General features: G+C 36.5%; 1 protein-coding gene across 1 annotated transcript in view; it reads left to right on the top strand.

Annotated features, from left to right (window-relative positions):
• Secp43 (tRNA Selenocysteine associated protein) overlaps positions 1–18896 on the top strand; it is a 52485-nt gene that overhangs the window by 24087 nt on the left and 9502 nt on the right. The window contains exons 5-6 of the mRNA XM_076511914.1: positions 778–881; positions 12562–12709. Of these exons, the coding sequence (XP_076368029.1) occupies positions 778–881; positions 12562–12709 (252 nt within the window). The remainder of the gene's footprint in view (positions 1–777; positions 882–12561; positions 12710–18896) is intronic.

The following is an 18896-nucleotide window of genomic DNA, read 5'->3' as shown; positions in this document are numbered from 1 at the left end:
AATAAACTGTACCAAAACAAACATTTTACAACTGTTAAAAGAAAGTTTTTATTCTTTTTAAATTGATAAAATCCTTAAAAGTAAATGTTGACAGGATCTGCTGGGTTGACCAATAAGTATTGACTCTGATACCTGTAATTATATTCCTTTATCTACTGTAAGTAATAAATGACTTATTATTAACAAATTATTAGAGAAAATAAAGTACCCAGTATACCTCAGAGTAGGTATTCACATTTTTTTTACACAGTTAAATTTGTGTAACTGAGGCTTAGATTTTACTGGTGTTACAATTAAACATTCGCTTACTAGAACATTTGCACTTGAAATTCTAAATAATGCAGGTTATTGATGGAGTATAATTTTTCTTTGGCTTACAAAATCATGCTCTCTCTAGCAGTCATTGTATTTATATTGTTAAAAACAAATTGTAAGTATTAGTGTATAAAAATTTCCATTGCTACGCCTTTCTAAATGCCAGTTTTCATAGTTAAGACTCGACAAATTTATACCACAACTACGTGATGAAACAAGGCATAACAAAAGAGCTTTCTAGCCATATTATTTTCTGAACATTCTACAAAACCTTGATAACTTTTAAAGAAGTTGTATGCACACATAATACCCATAATACAATCTTTAAATTGTTTATTAAAATTTTCCACTGTTTCAAGAAATCTTGTGACAAGCATAAAAGTTAAGAACTACAATTGTTTTGAACCTGAAAATAGTTAATAATTAAATGAAATTTACTTTTTTTGTTGTATATTTCAACAGAAAAGAACATTCCTTGTTTGTGGGAGACCTTAGTCCTGAAGTAGATGATTTAGCACTCTATAATGCTTTCTCTTCCAAATATCCTTCTGTCAAAGCAGCAAAAGGTATTGTTCACACTTTTTGGTTTCAGACTTTTATTATTATATTTGGTTGTATAATTCTGTGTGTGTGTGTCTATATATATAATAACCATAAATGTTTGAGCTATAAACAAAATACGCTGTATATTTTTGGAAAAGATCCTTGGGTACAAGCTACAATATAAAATGTATCCTGGGTCACCTCTAAAACCTAATGTGTTTATGGCTTAAACATTTATGGTTATAATATAACACTATATAACAGAATTTTAACTTTTTCTTGTTCCTGGGCAGAAAGTGTTATTTCCCAATTGCTTATCCCTAAAATAAATGGAAAAGACCTATTTTTCTCTTCCAACTTTGCTTTTGTGACCTGGGATTGTATAACAAAAACATGCTGGGAGACTATATTTGGGGGCTGATATGTGAATGTGATTTACATTACAATCACAAATCTCGAAAACTACTCACTTCTTAACATTTTTGTATAACTTTAGCATAAATACATGTAAATCTTGATTCATATGTTGTTTTATTCAGAACTTATGTAAATGAAAATGTGCAAATTTGCTCATTTTTACATAGAAAATAGATTAATTTCTAAATTTCATTATCTACGTCAGAAAAGCAAAGTTTGAAGGAAATAATGGCCATTTTCTGTACTTTTACAACATAAGCAATTAAGAAACAACACACACTATCCAGGAACAAAATTTGTGTTATATAGTGCAATATAAAAAGTCAAACCAAAACTATGGGTAGGAAAACACTCTAAAAACTAAGTTGCCAAATTTGGTTCATTACCTTGAAAGAGCAAGAAACGTTTTCCTTTGTCTACAGATTTACTGACAATTAAAATAACCATTAGTTTAGAGTTACACACAGAAAATCCTAGGAAAGTGGCTATAATGTCACAAGTAATGTGACTGAGGACTAGGAACACAATACAAAGTCAGCCTTCTGCAAAATACATTAATGTATTTTAATAAACAGAATTTATTAATCTAATTTCTTATGATTATTAGAAAATTAACAATACTATAATATTTAGTTCTTTGTTCTTAAGTAGAGTATAATAATAATTCGCACAGTCTCTGAAAGCAACAACAGTAAATCCATCGCAAAACTTGTTAGGTAAAACCATATGAACAAGTTTTTTCCAAACTTTGGCAAGTGTAACAGAAGATATAAGACTTATCTATAACTTTCAGTACTACATTATGTTGCCTGTTTAAATTTCTACATTTAAGGTTTTTCTTGTTTTAATCAGAAATTTTGAGGATTTTTTAAATTCTGGTGATAGAATTCTATGGCTTGCTTTATTTCTAGTATTTTACATTTATTGGTTGTACAAACTATAGTTAGTATGTTTTTTTGCCTTGTGTAGATTCTGTTTTTACATACTGTAAGTCAAGTTAGAGAACTTTGTCTTTTGATTTAAACATAAAAACAATATGTTATTTGTCTAGAATCATAAACTAAGTCCTTTGAGGTCATTATGAATAAATATTTTTCTTAACGTTGTTGATCTAAACTAAAAGATAATCTAATTTGGTCTGTGTTGCATCTTTTCCAAAAAATATGCAAGTTATTAATGATTGGGAAAATGATTAACTAAAGGCACAAATAGCTTGTAATATTAATTAATTTGGATACAGAAATAATGAAACACATTGTGTTAATATGTAACATCATTGATTTAATTATATAATAATACTGTATTTATAAAAATTACACTATGTAACACAAATTTTGTTCCTTGAAAGTATGTGTTATTTCTTAATTGCTTATGTTCTAGAAGTACAGAAAATGGCCATTATTCCCTTTAAACTTTGCTTTTATCACCTGGATAATGAAATTTAGAAATTAATCTATTTTCTATGTAAAAACAGGCAAATTTGCACGTTCTCATTTGCATAAGGTCTGAATAAAACAACGTATGAATCAAGATTTATATGTACTTATACTAAAGTTATCCAAAAATGAGCAAAAATGTTTAGAAGTGAGTAGTTTTTCAAAATTTGCAACTGTAATGTAAATCACTTCCACGTATTAGCCTCCAAATATAGTCTCCCCTCATGTTTTCATTATATGCTCCTTAGTAGCAGCATTCAAAGTTCAGTATATCTTTGTGGAAGCACTTGCCTTGCTCCTCTGAGTATGCTCTCATGTTCTCCTTGAATTTATCAAAATGAGCGACAAGGATATGGACTTTCAGGGACATCCTTCAGCCCATTTTGCCGTAGTTCTTCACCAGAACTTCAACCAGTTCCACATAATTTTTGGCCTTGTGATTGCCCAAGAAACCCCGAACCACTTCAACATAGCTGCCCCAAGCTTTTTTTTCCCTTCCTACTGAGCTTCTTGGGGAATTCTGTGCACTCCAGGATTTTCTTTATTTGTGGTCCAACAAAGACACCAGCTTTGACCTTTGCCTCAGACAGCTTAAGGAAGAAGTCTCGAAGGTGCTTGAAGGCTGCAGACTCCTTATCAAGAGCTGTGACAGATTGCTTCATAAGACCCAATTTTAAGTGCCTTGGTGGGAACAACACCTTCTGGAGGTTTACTTGTGGTTCACACGTGACATTGTGCCTCCTCACAAAGAACTCAGTCTGTTGTGGCCAGTGCTTCCTGTTGTAGTGCACTGCAGTGTCCCTGCTGTCCCAAAGGCAAAGATAACAGGGAAACTTAGTAAAGCCTCCTTGGAGACCCATCAGGAATGCCACCATTTTGAAGTCTCTGATAACCTCCAAGCCATACTCATCATACTTCAAGCCTTCTAGCAAGGTCTTGACGTTGTTATATTCCTCTTTGTGGTACACCAAATGAGCCAGGAAAAAGGGACAGATACTTATTCCTGTTATGGAGCAGCACAGCTTTGAGGCTTGTGGATAAGCTGTCAATGAAGAGTCACCACTCATTTGGGTTACAGGCAATTCCAATTGCTTCGCACAGACCGGATGCATTGTAGAAGAAGCAGAGCCCATCTTGATGAGTGAAGAAGCTTGAAAAATGTCGGTAACACTTCATCTGACTTGTGACTTGCACACTTTCATCCAACAAATTCCACTCCTTGAGCCTAGATGTCAAAAGCTCGGCATTCGACTTTGTTAGACAAAGATCTCTGGAATGTTCTGGAAAAATGGGTAAATTTGAAAATTTCATGACCAAGGTCACAAAAGCAAAGTTTGAAGAGAAAAATAGGTCTTTTCCATTTACTTTAGGCATAAGCAATTGGGAAATAACACTTTCTGCCCAGGAACAAGAAAAGTAAAAATTTTGTTACATGGTGTTATTTTTTATCTGTTGTTTCACTCTCTCTCATTTTAGTCCAACTTAGATATGCAAAATTTCAGAAGTGTTTTTGTTTGTTATCAACGTTACAAATTACAATTTACTGTTTTTTTAGTTTAGTTTCCTATCTTAATTTGCCCATATTTATGATTATAAATCCATTACCCATGTTCTTCCTTAAAACTTCTAGCAGAAGTCTTACTGGGAAAAAAAATTTTTACAAGGTATCTTATTTCCACTTACATTCATGGCTATTTTCATTTGGTGATCTGCTCTGTTTGCAAAAATTATTTCTCATGCCTCAAGCCTTCTAAGCTCATGCACCCCTCGACTCACATGGCATAAAAGATTCTTGCATGCAAGTTATCATGTGACAAACCTTCACCAATAGTAATAGCACACACCCACTTGGCTTGTGACTTCCTATATGCTAATCTACTTGTCATTTCTTGTTTGATATTGCTCTTGTTCAGTTTAGTTTGTGCTCTCTTTAAGTTTTTTTTTTAATATTTTTGTTTCATTTTCTGCCCACAAATATGCTATGTATTATAAAATAATGATATTTGTAACTTATTCCAAAATGGAATTATTTTATATTTTTCCAGTTATAGAACTTAGTACTTCATTACAAATTCTTTCTACTTTTTTTATTTCTCTCTGCCATCTTGGTTCTATTTAGTTATTCATTCAAATTATAAATTCTTATTTATAAGTTACAACTTCAGAGGTTATATCTTCTATCAGCACACTTACAGTTCACATACACTTTAGTTAGTGGTCCTTGTTTAGGGTAAATATTGGATTTATCTCATCAGGAGATTGATCATCCAGTGAGCTGTCCTTTGTTGGGCTTCAACTCAAGTTTGGGAGCCCACATATTTTGAAATGCAGTCTGCTGACTTTGGAAAGATATGGCATTATATTGGTATAGTTTTTGAATATTTTTACTGTTAGTATTATTATCTGTAGTTATTTGGATTCAATAACATAAATTTACTTAGATTGGTTAAGAGTCAGAGTCAAGTTAAGGTTTGAAATTAATGTTTAGTTGTATCATTTGTCCAGTAATATGAGGCTTAACATGAGTCTTTGTTACTTTGGGATTACTTGTAACTCATCTTTCTGGTATGTCATAAATTTGTTTAACTTTATTGTTCTTTTCTTCAAAACACCACCCACCTTGAGGTGGATTCCTTTACATGGTGGGGGAACCTCCCAGAGAAGGTTCTGTACCTTCAGTTTATCTCTTCTGGAATCTGAAAGTCCATTCATGTGTTTCCCATGCATAATGATCCATGAAGGGGAGAAGAGCATCTTGGTGATTGAGAGGACTAACCCCATCACACTACTTTGGCCTTAAATTCCTGTAGATGAGCAGCCTTGGAGTGGCCCTCCAGGGTCATTTGGCTAGTCCATTTGGGTTAGGGTCAACCGAGCACTGGTGTTGGACATACTCAGCCAACAGGTGTTGTGGACATTGAGTCTGATTCTGGTATTTAGGTATAGAATTCACAAAACCCTGGGTCTGCAGTGGGTGGGGTAAGTGTCACTGAAATTTTCTCTCTTTTAATATGGATACCCCAGTTCATGCACAAAAAATAAATAAAATTGAAAGGTATTTTTGCAGTGCACCATATTTCCACTAGCAAGGATGGAATTATGAAACCAACCAATGTTATAATTCTGACATTTACCTTACCACATATGCCTGACTCTGTAAAGATAGATTATACGAACTGTAAGGTATGCCATATATTTTCAACCTTCTCAGATGTTTCCAGTGTCAGTGGTTCAGTCACTCGAAGACATTATGTCATGGTTCTTTGACATGTGTCCATTGTGGTGGCAAAGACCACAATTCCTACGAGTATGAAGTGGAACCTCACTGTGTTAACTGTAATCGTTCCCACCAATTTTACCTTCATTCTTGCAGTAAGTTGGTAGAGGAGAGAGAGGTACAACGTTTAAAGACGGTGAAAAATATCTCCTACCCAGAGGCTCGGATGTTACTGTCCCAGACCTATGCTGCAGCACCATGTTCCACTGCTATAGAGGGAGTACAAACAGATTTCTCTCTGCCTCTAACAGAGTCATACTCCAACCACTTGGAGAGTATTTTGCCCTCCATGGTTAAAAGAATTGACAAACCAACATTTACTCCTATCTCTGTCACAACTATTCTTTCCAGTGGCTCTCCTGATCCACTTCTTTTGGCTCCTATTTCTGGTGTCTGCTTCAGGTCCATCTTCTTCTTCAGCCCCAAGATGCAGAATAAGTATTCATTCATGCCCTCAGCTGCTGGAATCTATGTCGATCGACAGAGACCTGCCCACTTGGAATAGTGCAATTCATAGAGATCAACAGACCTCCTACTTAAGAAAAATGATGTGGTCAAAAACAGAAGGGCTTTGTGTCCAGTTCTCCTCCACCTAAGTAAAAATGGCCACTATGATGCAGTGAAACTTTCAAGTTTTCCATTTTTAATTTGGATGACATCAAAGTGCTTATTGATTCTTATCATCTTATGTAACTTTCCTCATGGGAAGTGTTTCTGAAGCCTGTCAATACAGTCACCTTTCACCAGTTTTTCTTTATACCAGAATGATAGGTTGTGTGATGGACAAGTACATAGAGGGGTGGCACTGCTAGTTGACCTTTATGTACCCACTCTGTCTTTGCTACATGATATACACTTTGAAGCTGTAGCCATCCAAATTTTTTTGAATCATACCATTGCTGTTTGTTCTCTTTACCTGTCTCCTGGAAAAACCTCTGATCAATCAGACTTTTTTGCTCTCCACTAATGGTTTAGTGGACATAATTCCTTCAGGGGTGGTGCTGATATTGATGGGGAGGGGTCATTCTGTAGAGCAAATGCTTTTGAATCACAACTTTCTTCAATACTGGTTCTTATACTTATTTTCACATACCTGGTCAGTCTTTCATTGTTCTGTCTGATCCTCTTCACTTTCCTCTTGCTTATCTTGGAGGTTTGACAGTGACCCATGGGACAGTGGTTATTTTTTGGTCATTTTAAAGGAGTCTGGTTGTGGTTGATGCCACCCAACCTATGTGCCTTGGTGGAAGCTGGAACAAGCCAACTGGCCCACTTTCACTGCTCTCTCAGATCTTCATCCTGCATTGGTTGTAAGCCATCATAGATGACTGTGTGACAACAGTGATTGACTGTATTATTTAGGCAACTGCTCAATCTATTCCTAAAACCTCGACTCATTTTCTCTGGTATCCTCATCCATGTTGGAATTCTGCCTTCCAAATAGCATGGAAGGCTCAAAAAAAGGCCTGGAATACCTTTCATAGATATCCTACTCTTTCAAACTGCATTGTTTTTAGCAGAGCTGTGCACGTGATTGGCAGATACGATTTCAAAGCCAGAAGGAATCTTGGATTAAGTTCACAACCAGTTTCTCTTGTACCACCAGTTCCAAAGTCATATGGGACAAGATTCAGAAGGTCAATGAGCAGTATACTTTCGATCTTGCTTTCCAATGGCCAGGAAGTTTATCATGCCAAAAGCATCACCAGTACTATTGGTGAAAGCTTTTCTCTTAGATCTAGCACTTCTGTTTCCTCCTCCACATTCTTAGCCATTACGACTCGGGCAGAGTGATCATCTCTTTTTTTTCAAGCAAATTGTCTCTATGACTATAATCACCCATTTACACTGATGGAACTCGAGCTTGCTCTTCATCAGTCTGGCAGTACATTGGTCAGATCTGTTGATATTTACTATGAGATGCTGTGCCATCTCTTTTCTGCCTCTTTTGCTATTCTTCTGGTTGTTTTTAACCAGATCTGGCAGGAGAATACTTTTTTTGTTAGGGCTATTGTCCCTCCTTTTTCTAAGTGTGGGAAGGATCCTAAAAATTCCTTAAAACTATCATTCAATTACTTTGACAAGCTGTCTCTATGACTTTAGAGAGGATGGGTAATGCTCATATTGTTTTGTTCTTTGAATCAAACAACCTCCTCTTGCCCTCCCAGTGTGGGTTTTGACAACAACACACCACCGTGGACCATTTGATTCAACTTGAAACATTGATCAGAGAAACCTTTCTCAAGTGTTAAAGTCTTATTTCTGTGTTCTCTGAATTTGAGAAGGTTTGTGATATAATGAGGAGGTATGGCACTTTGCATTGTTATGTAACCATTTAACGACTTTTATACAGAACTTTTTAATAAACAGGTAATTCAAAGTCTGCATGGGTTTGACACTTTCCTGTTCTTTCCCATAGGAACTTTGAGTCCCTCAGACCTGTGTCCTGAGTGTCACACTTTTCAGTGTGAAGAATAATGCCATTACTGGGCTACTTCCTCTTACTGCTACAAGCAGACTCTATGTCGACCACTTCCACATCTTGTGTCAGTCATGAAGCATGAGGTTTATTGAGAGGCAGCTTCAGGCTGCACTCAATCTTTTACTGAAGTGGATCACAGCAAATGGTTTTACAACTTCTTTTTCTAAAACCATTTGCATGCACTTTTTCCACCAACAGGGTATTCACCCTGATATGGAGCTATGTCTCAGTGACGTTGTTCTTCCTGTGGTCCCTGATGCAAAGTTATTGGGGCTTATCTTTGACTGTAAGGTGACCTTCATTACACATATCAAGCAGCCACATGTCAAGTATACAAGAGCACTAAACATCCTCTGCATCCTACCTTCCATCTCTTTGGGAGTAGATCAATATTCTGTGCTAAAGATCTATCAGGCCCTCATTCTATCCAAACTGGAGCATGAGTCTGTGATCTGTGATTCTTCCACAATCTTCGTCTTTGAAGATATTGGACCCCATTCACGATCTAGGACTTGGGCTGTACACAGGGGCTTTCTACACTTCTTCAGTCCAGTGTTTGTACACCAAGTCTCACAAATCTCCTCTTTACCTCTGTTACATGCAGGTTTCTTTACTCCATGCTTCGAAACTTTGATTCTTACCTCAGCATTCAACCTGTAGTTGTGTCTCTTCTTCATTGAGCTATGCTTTTACAGAATAGACAGTCTGTCATTGTTCCCTTTGGCCTTCATGTCCAGACACAGCTGATTACATTGGGTCTATCCTTGGATGACATTGCTGTCTCCACTGATCAGTTCATCTCACCATAGGTTATTACCATCCCCACTTGTGACCTTTCTTTGAGTCACCTCAGGAAGACAAAAGCTCTAGATTAGGAGTTTTGCCTTCAATTTGCTGAACATCTTTCGAACCATCCTTCCATTTCCATTTATGCGAATGGTTCTAAATCAGGTGACTATATGGGCTCTGCCATGGTTTGTTGTGGTTCGGTGGTTGCACTCAGGATCTCCTCTACAGTTTCTGTATTCATTGCCAATTGGTGAGCCATTTCTCTTACCTTGGATCATGTAGAAGCTAAACAGCACTTGAATTGTACTATTTATACCAACTTGCTTAGCTCTCTACTAGCCCTGGAATCGTTTCACACGGGTTCTCACTTTGTTCTCATTGACAGGTAAAATCAACTGGTCCATATTTCTATCTTTCATTTAAATCCAGTTTTTCTGGATACCAGACCACATTGGTATTTGGGGGAACAAGCTCACTGATACACAGTTATGTCTGTCTGCTCTGGTGCTATCACTGCCATGTCTCTTCCATATATGAGCTGTGGTCCTGTATTAAAGGCTTGGCTTCTTGCCAGTCGGCAGCTGACTTGTTGCTCTTTGGTCATCTTGTTTCCATAAGGATCATAAGGAGGAAAGTGTCTTGGTTAGACTAAGCATTGGTTGCAGTTTTTTAATTAATAATTTTCATTAATCTGTAACTGATGTACCAATGTGTGGCCTTTGTGTTACACAAGTCACATTTTACTGTCATGCCGTTGTTATGACTGAACAACAGCACCATTTTACACATGTTTGTACCATGAGCTTACTCCTGACATTGGACAGTGTTATTGGCAATGGTGACACTGTCCACTTTACCTGTGTTTTTAAATTGTAAGGGCCATTGGCCTTTTTAATTCTATTTAAGTTTTTATTGAAAATTTGGCAATTTGTTTTCTTATTTTAATTTAATTTCTTTTTACAATAATTTTAGTTTTATTTTTTTTACCTGTTGTTTGGTTTAGATAAACTAGTTGCTTTGTGCCAATAAACAGCAACCAACCAACCAAATCAACACACCACATCTCATATATATAAATATATGTTGTCAATACATACGAGGCCTGGCATGGCCAAGCGTGTTAAGGCATTTGACTCGTAATCCAAGGGTCACGGGTTTGAATCCCGGTCGCACCAAACATGCTTGCTCTTCCAGCCGTGGGGGCTTTATAATGTGATGGTGAATCCCACTATTTGTTGGTAAAAGAGTAGCCTAAGAGTTGGCGGTGGGTGGTGATGACTAGCTGCCTTCCCTCTAGTCTTACACTGCTAAATTAAGGACGGCTAGTGCAGATAGCCCTTGAGTAGCTTTGCACAAAATTAAAAACAAAACAAAAAACTTGTAGGTAAATCAGTAATTAGGTAAATATCTTGTTTTCTTCAACACATGGTTATTTATAACTTATAGTTGTTTTACTACACAGTTATTTGAGTTTACATTATATTATTTCATTTTCATAACATTTCATTATAATTTATACTTCCAACAATTATTTTAGTTTTTGGAGAATTCTTGGGGCCAAGGTCTTCCCTACTTTCTCCCAATACTGCTTGCCTTTCTCCTGCAACTTTTAACTTAGATTTTGTCAGTATTCTACATTATTATGAACCTCCCTAGGCTCCTACTGCAGTATCATTTAGGCCATACCTTGCCTTTTTTTTTTAGATGCATTTCACAGTATAATTTCCCATCTTTCTCCATGCATTGTTTCTTGATGAACATTTTTGTCTCTGTCTTGGGTAAGGGTATTTGCATGCCTTGTCCTTCACAGGCTTTGGTTCATTTTGCCTAAGCTTACCATCAGGCAGATTTTATTCTTGATTTTATGTACTTAGAATCTCTATATCCTATGTTAGTGTAGTCTCTGTTAATCCTGTTATTTTTATCTTCACTTAGTTTTCCAGCTTCTTACACTACTAACTTCTACAGGAAATGTCCACCTTACTCCACCTATATCTGGGACATTTTAATGGGATATTTCTTCCTCATCTCCTCTGTGTGTTGGGACATTTGCCATCTTCAGCTGTTTCTCTTCACATGTGAATTTTATGCTTTTGGGATTTTCTGGGATGGGATACTGTTTTATGCCATTTGTTTACCATCAACTTCTAATACAGATATACTGTCAATTTTTCGGGGTAACCCCTGCATATTTCACATCATGTGAGGTATCTGCAAGGTTCTCCATTTATTGTGTGTGCTTGATGTTGATTGGAGTTCTGCATCAATATGTAGTCTTTGATCAAAATTGAATGGACAATTTTTGCTCTCATTTTTCACCCTTCCTCTCTGTTGTAAACTTTGTTTTTACTCAAACTTGAAGTGATAGTGAGGTGGTACAGTATAGAGGGAGCCACATCAGTCATTATGTGGGTGCGTAGCAATGATTATACTGATTTACTTGACTTGTTCACAACACATCACAATGCATTCATTCATGTTTTTTAAAAAAAATTCTTAAATGTCACTTGTATATTAGTGGTTAAAAACTTTCATACCTTAATTTATTACATTTTTCATTTATCAGTTCAAACCTTGAGCATCATTTTTGGTCTCAGCTGAGATTGAAATAAAATTGATAAAAAGTAAATTATGACGTTTTACTAATTGTTCTGTTTGTAGTTTGTTCCTTGTAATACAGTCATGTGCAAAGGGAAAATAGTTTTAGTCCTGTCATAAGATGTGATAAAAATGAAGTCAGCATTATTGACAATACACAATATTTATATTAAATTATTTTGATATGGGTATTAAATCTAATGTCTCAAACAGGTTAGTGAAGTGTTTTAAAGCTTATGTTTAAAGTTAAAATTTAGGAATTCAAGTATTATTATTCTGTTGCTTAAGATAGTAGATAAATACTGAATGAGATATCGATTATTGATACATTTTTATAAAGGAATAATTATAATTCATTAAATACTATGAATGGCCTTAGCATAAAATTGTTTAAGGCTAGTGCATTATAGTAAATACTGTTGGAATGAACCAGTTGCTAAGCTAAGCTATACATGATACTGTATTTGACACGAATGCTACAAAGTGTCTTTTCAGAAGTGTGCTGTCTTTGAGTTTAAGTTCATCAAGAGTTTTTGTACTAGCATACTATTAAATGAGAAAATGTTTATATAGAGAGATTATTTTCAGCTCAATTTTGTTCTGCAAAGTTTAAATACTTATTTGTAAGTGAAACCATAATGCTGTAAGGGATCATTTTTATAATTCTTTATTCATTGTAAGCTTAATTAATTGAATTTCTTTAGTTGTGCTTGATCAAGGAGGAATCAGCAAAGGTTATGGATTTGTTCGATTTATGCTGGAATCTGAATATCAAGCTGCATTAGTGGAGATGCAGAATGCAGCCATTGTTGGCTCCAAGCCTATCAGAGTCAGCATAGCCACTCCCAGAAGGTAAGGCTTTATTTCTTCTAGATTGATGTTTGTATGTCTAATCCCTCCTCTTGTCTCATTTGTAAGCTTGAGGACTTACAATTCTAAAATCTAGGCATAGTATGCATAGCCCTTTGTACAGCTTTGTAGTTAACATGAAACAAACAAACCATTTGTCTAAAATCTGAGATGTGAAGTCTTGCAACTAAAAACTTTAGGCTGTTCGTGATCTTATTCATTGTGAGATGGAGATGTATATTTGGTCCAGGATCTGTCCCTCTATGTGAGGAGGTTTGAGGCTGCTTTTGTCAGTGATTTAAGAGAGTCTGGAGAATATTTGCACTCTTTTTACAGTGCTTTTGTTTACTAGGTTGGTTTCTCACAAAGTCAATTTGGATCAGCCACATCTGTTCCATTTCATCAGTTTGTCCATCAAGTTTGTGAGGTTTGGGGGATTTCTCCAGTTGCCTTTGAATCTTATCCTTCCTTGATAGCTGAAAGATATAAGGGTGACTAATTAGTTTTTCCTCTTTCAGCTGATATTGCTGTTTATGCAGGAGATTTACTAATTTGTTACATGACAGGATAGATATACCTTGTCCTCCTCATTTGTCAGAGTAACATGCTTTTGCTTGCCACCAGTAGGTGGATGTATATTTAGATTCCACAGACTAGATCCACTTTTGTATATGTGGGATTCCAGACTGGACTTCATGATCATTTTGAATATATTGCATTTTCTTCTATTTGTGAGCCCCCTGCTAGTGAAGTAGTATATCTTCGGATTTACAATGCTAAAATCAGGGGTTCGATTCCCCTCGGTGGGCTCAGCAGATAGCCTGATGTGGCTTTGCTATAAGAAAACACAACACATCTTCTATTTGTTTGACCCTCACTCTGCCATCCCTCCAACAAATTTTCTTGGAAGCCTGTCAGTGATCTCCACATCAATTTGAGGGTGACTTGGGTCTTTTGCTGCTTATATCTTAGTAAGATTATCAGCTTTCCTAGTTTGTATGTTGTGAAGATTTATTGGGTAGAGATGCCTTCTTGGAGGGGGTTTGTCTACTTGCTATAGCCCTTTATGAGTTATGTGAAGCTCCTCTCCTTTACCCCAGAAGTATTGGAATTATAAATTGACATCACCCCTTTGCTTTCATCCTTGTTGTTGTTAGACTGTATACTTTCTTTGGCTCCTGTTGGATGCCATTGCATCACTATTCGTTTTGTGTTCTGACCCTGGCTTCTGTTCCTCAATCTGTTGATACTCTAAGTAGTTTCCATCCTTAGTTTCAATGCTTCTCCATTCAGGCACACTGTTGCTAATGGTGTTGGTGACTATTCTATGTGGGTGGGATCTGTGGGAGTCGGGTTACAACAATTGAAGGGCACCTAGAATTCCTTCACAGATCTATTGGCACTTCGGGTTCTGACATTGAGGTTGATCATTCTTTTAACTTTTCCACCTTAATTATCCTCCCAACCTGTGGTATTTCCATTCCCAGCATATCCATGAAGTATGGATCATTGTTCCAAGGCTATCAAAGAGTTATTGGTCAAGGGGGTGGTAGAGAGAGTCAATCCTGTTCTTCCAGGATTTTATTCACATTTATTTATTGTCCACAAGAACATGGGAGATTGCTAGCCAATCATTCATCTTCCTCATCTCAACTTATTTTAGCATTCTTCGTCAGGTCTATGGATGACCAAATTTAATGTTGCTGATGCATATCTCCACATTGTAATAGTGGAATAATCCTGCCATCATCTCAAAGGGGTCAGGTTCTGCAGGGATCTGCTCTTTGGCCTAGCGTTTGTACCATATGTCTTCTGCAGAGTTGTATGAGTTTTTCCTGTCATCTTCGTACTTTGAGTCTGTGTATACTTCACTATATAGACAACTGGTTACTTCTGACACCATCTTATCAGTTGCTGGAACAACACACCCAGATTCTCCTTTCAGAAGCTACCAAGGCTGACTTTCTTATCAGAGGAGAAATCCAGTCTCTTGTTAAATTACAATATGCTCCATTTGAGTATTTTTTTCAAAATATTTTAAGCTGAGCTCAGCCAGCTCCCATCTGGCTCCAGGCTATGGAATAGGCAATAAAACTCTTTTAAACACAGATGATTCATTTCCTAACAGATCACCTGTCTCAGCCTATCAAACTCTCCAAACCAAATAAATGCCCTATTGGGAGGTTTTCTAGTGGATTTTCTTTCAGTTCAGACTCCAATGATCAACACATTTGACATTCATTTAAACTCTAAACTACAGGCATTTTTTATCTCTGGTACCTCATCTTCAGGCTTTGTTGATGGATGCATTAAGTCAAGATATGATAGATTGCACCTTTACTCCAGTTTGTCTGTTACACACAGTTCTAGCTATGATTTGACTCTCTACTTAAGAGCTGTTGGTATCCATTGATTGGTCAGCCCAACCATGGTTTCCTCTTCTACAGTATCTTCAAACAGATACACCTCTGCATCTTCTGCTTTGACTGTTTCATTTGAGGCATCCTCGATCTAACATTCTTCACTCAAATTTTTCCCAGCTCAAAGTTCATGCATGAAAGTTATGCAGTCAATCACACAACAGTGGGGTTTAACTTCTAAAGTTGCCTTCTATGTGTCTAATTCTGTCCATAGACCCACAATTGCCATTTATCATTGCTATATCCACTGGTCAGCCCATCCCACCATGGCTTCTTACAGTCCCCAAATATGGCCTGTCTTTAAGTCATCTGAGAAAAGCAGACATTCCCAATTGGAAATACTGTCTGTTATTTACTGAACATCTTTTGAACCATCCTTCCATTCCTATTTATACAGATGGTTTGAAATCAGGTGACTGTGTGGGCTCTGCCATGGTTTGTTGTGGTTTGGTGGTTGCACACAGAATCCCCTCTACAGCTTCTGTGTTTGCTGCTGAACTTTACACCATTTTTCTTGCCCTGAATCACATAGAAGCGAAGCAGTACTCAAATTGCACTATTTACATTGACTCGCTTAGTTCTCTACTGGTCCTGGAATTGCTTCACATAAGTTCCCACCCTGTTCTTGCCGATATTCAAAACCGGTTGGCCAATTTTTCTTTATCATCTACTTCTATCCAATTTTTCTGGATATAGAGCCATGTTGGTATTAACAGGAATGAGCTCCCCGACACTGCAGCTGCATCTGTCTGCTCTGGCACTATCACTGCTGTGCCTGTTCCATACATGGACTATGGTCCTGTATTCAAGGCTGGGCTCCATACTAGTTGGCATACGGCTTGGAGTGAGCAATGTGAAAACAAGCTTTTCCAAATAAATCCCTCTATTGGACATTAGCCATCTTGCTATCGTAAAGATTGGAAAGAGGAAGTTGTTCTAATTAGACTATGCATTGCTCACAGTTTTTTAACTCGTTTTCTTTTATTTAGAACTGATGCACCAATGTTTTGTCTCTGTAACACTCAGGTCACAATGAGCCACATTTTATTGTCTTGCCATTATTATGACTCTCAACAACTGCACCATTTTAAACATGTTCTGTCCCATTGTTTATCAGTAACGTCAGACAGTGTTATTGGTGATGGTGACACTGTCTACCTTGGAAATGTTTTTAGTTTTTTAAAGGCCATTAATCTTTTTAATGCTATTTAAGTTTTTTAATTTATACATTTGACCATTTTTAAATGTGATTCCCTTTTAAGAATCAAAGTACATCTAGTTCGTGCCCCCTGCTAATACAGTGGTAAATCTACAGATTTACAATGCTAAAATCAGGGGTTCAATTCCCCTTGGTGATCTCAGCAGAATGCTTGATGTGGCTTTGCTAAGAAAAACACACACACACACATCTAGTTTGACTTTAAATTAGAGATTGGCCATAGCGTCAAATAACTCGAAAACCAAGACTAGAAAGGCCAATTTCAGGTGACTAACACTGCTGTTTGAACTACCAGTTAGTCTTCCTGGTGAATTATAATTAAAATTTTGCTCCAAGTCTTTTAAAACTTTTATTACCTTACTTTCTGAAAATGGCTATAATGTCAAATAACTTGAAACCAGGACTGAAAGGCCAACTTCAGGTGACTAATAGTGGTATTTGAACTTACCTGTTATTCTTCCTGGTGAGTTATGATAATTTCAATTATGCTGCAGAAAGTCCTTTACAACTTGTATAACTGTAGTTTTTCTCTTACTGCTGTAGACTAAATGGAAAAATTGGTTTAATGCTGTTTATGTTTTTAACTGTTTTGTTTTACATTAATTTCCTTTTGTGAATTTTACTTTAATTTTAACTTTTAACCAGATGTTTGCAGATAGCCTAGTTGCTTTGTACCATAAAACACCAAACCAACCAACCAATCTTCATTTTCCTAAGATTTATATCCAATCATTATGACCAGAAAGCTTTGCAAATTGATTTATATTGCTTCTTCTGTAACTTCTTTACAGGAAAGAAAACTTTTGAGAGCTGTATCTCATCAGTTTTGTTACACTTCTATGTCTTTGATTGCTATTTGAATTACCCACTGAAGGACATTCTGTGGGCACGTACATAGCTTTCTCCCAATACTTTTCTTTTGCATTCTTTACATGGTCTGTATTTTCTTCTTTGTTGGGTTTTTGACTACCCACTATGGTCATTTTGACAGGATTTATTAGATTATAAGGACAAGTGAATATTTTTTTCTCCTTATGTCTCTTTACTTTCCATGATTCCTTACCTCTCCTCTTTTTTTCTCTCTCTCTCTCAGTAGACTCTAATCTGTGATGAGTGTTGTTCAGATAGGTGTGCTTTTATCAGTTCAGTTCTGCACTACCAACCAGTTTAACTGTTCTTACTACCAGTTGTAACAGGCTATTTAGAAATGAGGTGTTCCATAAGACCATCTAGAACTCACCAGATAGTATGACCACATTATGCTGGACTACCACTAATAGACTATCATGAGTTAAGCTGAAAGGAATAGTGCTAGTCATTGGAATGAATAAATTGGATCAGTTTGGTTTTATAAATTTAGGGAACTTGATTTAGCTTTTGCAGTGTTTCCACAACACTGTTCCTTAAGAACCCCCAGTGTGCATCCTCTTCCCCCCCTTAGATTATACTACTGGTGATAGGGAGTTCTTACTACATCCAGTTTCCTGCCAATGGGGTGGTATACGGAGGCTTTTTCCCCAGAAAAAGTTTTCCTCCACTTTTGGTAGGAAGAGGGCAAAGTTGGGAGCCATCGTGAGTCTGTAGTGTTGCTTTACTGAATTCTCAGGTGGAGAAGGTTTATCCACTTTGGTATTGTCTACCTACTCGTTGTGATTGCAGTAGTTTTGAACTAATCACTCTGGCTACAGGTTGGAATCCAGTCAAATATATATATATATATATATATAATGTTGCAGTCCAATTGCCCCAACTACCAGTGTGGGAATTAGGGACCAAGACACCTTAATTCCAACCTTGGGTTGTAGAAACGTCATCTGTCTGGTTGAGGCTGGCCTATAGTTATAATTACTCATGTACTATTCTACAATTGATACAGGAACTAATTTCTGGATGAAGAGCATAACAGTTCTGGATGTCGCAATTTCTCCATTCAGATACCACTCTTATCTTGGTACACCCCTGATCTGTTCAGAAATTTTCTGTATAGATAATGTCCTCACTTACCCCTCCATCTTCCTAGTTTGGGATTCTAGTTGCAAGTAACATTGGATGGTATATATGTTTTGGAAGTTAACATTTTCCTAAATAGAAAATGTATTTTCAGTGATACTTACCACTCCTAACACTCTCCTGTCATTTCTTCCCACCAAGAGAAGTTGTTAGAGACTGGGATGGTGTCTTTCTCTAAAATGTTATAAAATTATCAGAATGAGATGCATATATATACAGTACCAGGAAAGAGGGTACATTTACATAGGTGGAGAGTATATCAAGGGCAACTGATTGGGGTATAAAAGACAAGCAACTGAACAAAAATCAGACCATTGCTTAAATGAACAAGATTGTAAAACCTTGGAGGTTGAGGAATAGCCTTAGGAGTATCATTGGATGTATTATTGGAAATACATTTTTAATTTAGGAAAATGCTATCTTTTTGGTAACTGAACCTTTTAAGAACTAAATCAGGAATGAAATCATCTAAAATTAACTACACAATATTTAATTTGGTATACTAGAGTTTCTTCCAAAATTTTTATCAGTTCAACCCTGA

This window comes from Tachypleus tridentatus, chromosome 7 (assembly GCF_004210375.1).
Source record: "Tachypleus tridentatus isolate NWPU-2018 chromosome 7, ASM421037v1, whole genome shotgun sequence".
In the NCBI taxonomy this organism is placed as follows: Eukaryota; Metazoa; Arthropoda; class Merostomata; order Xiphosura; family Limulidae; genus Tachypleus; species Tachypleus tridentatus.
Note: the sequence above shows the minus strand (reverse complement) of the source record. Positions and strands in the feature narration are given on the sequence as shown.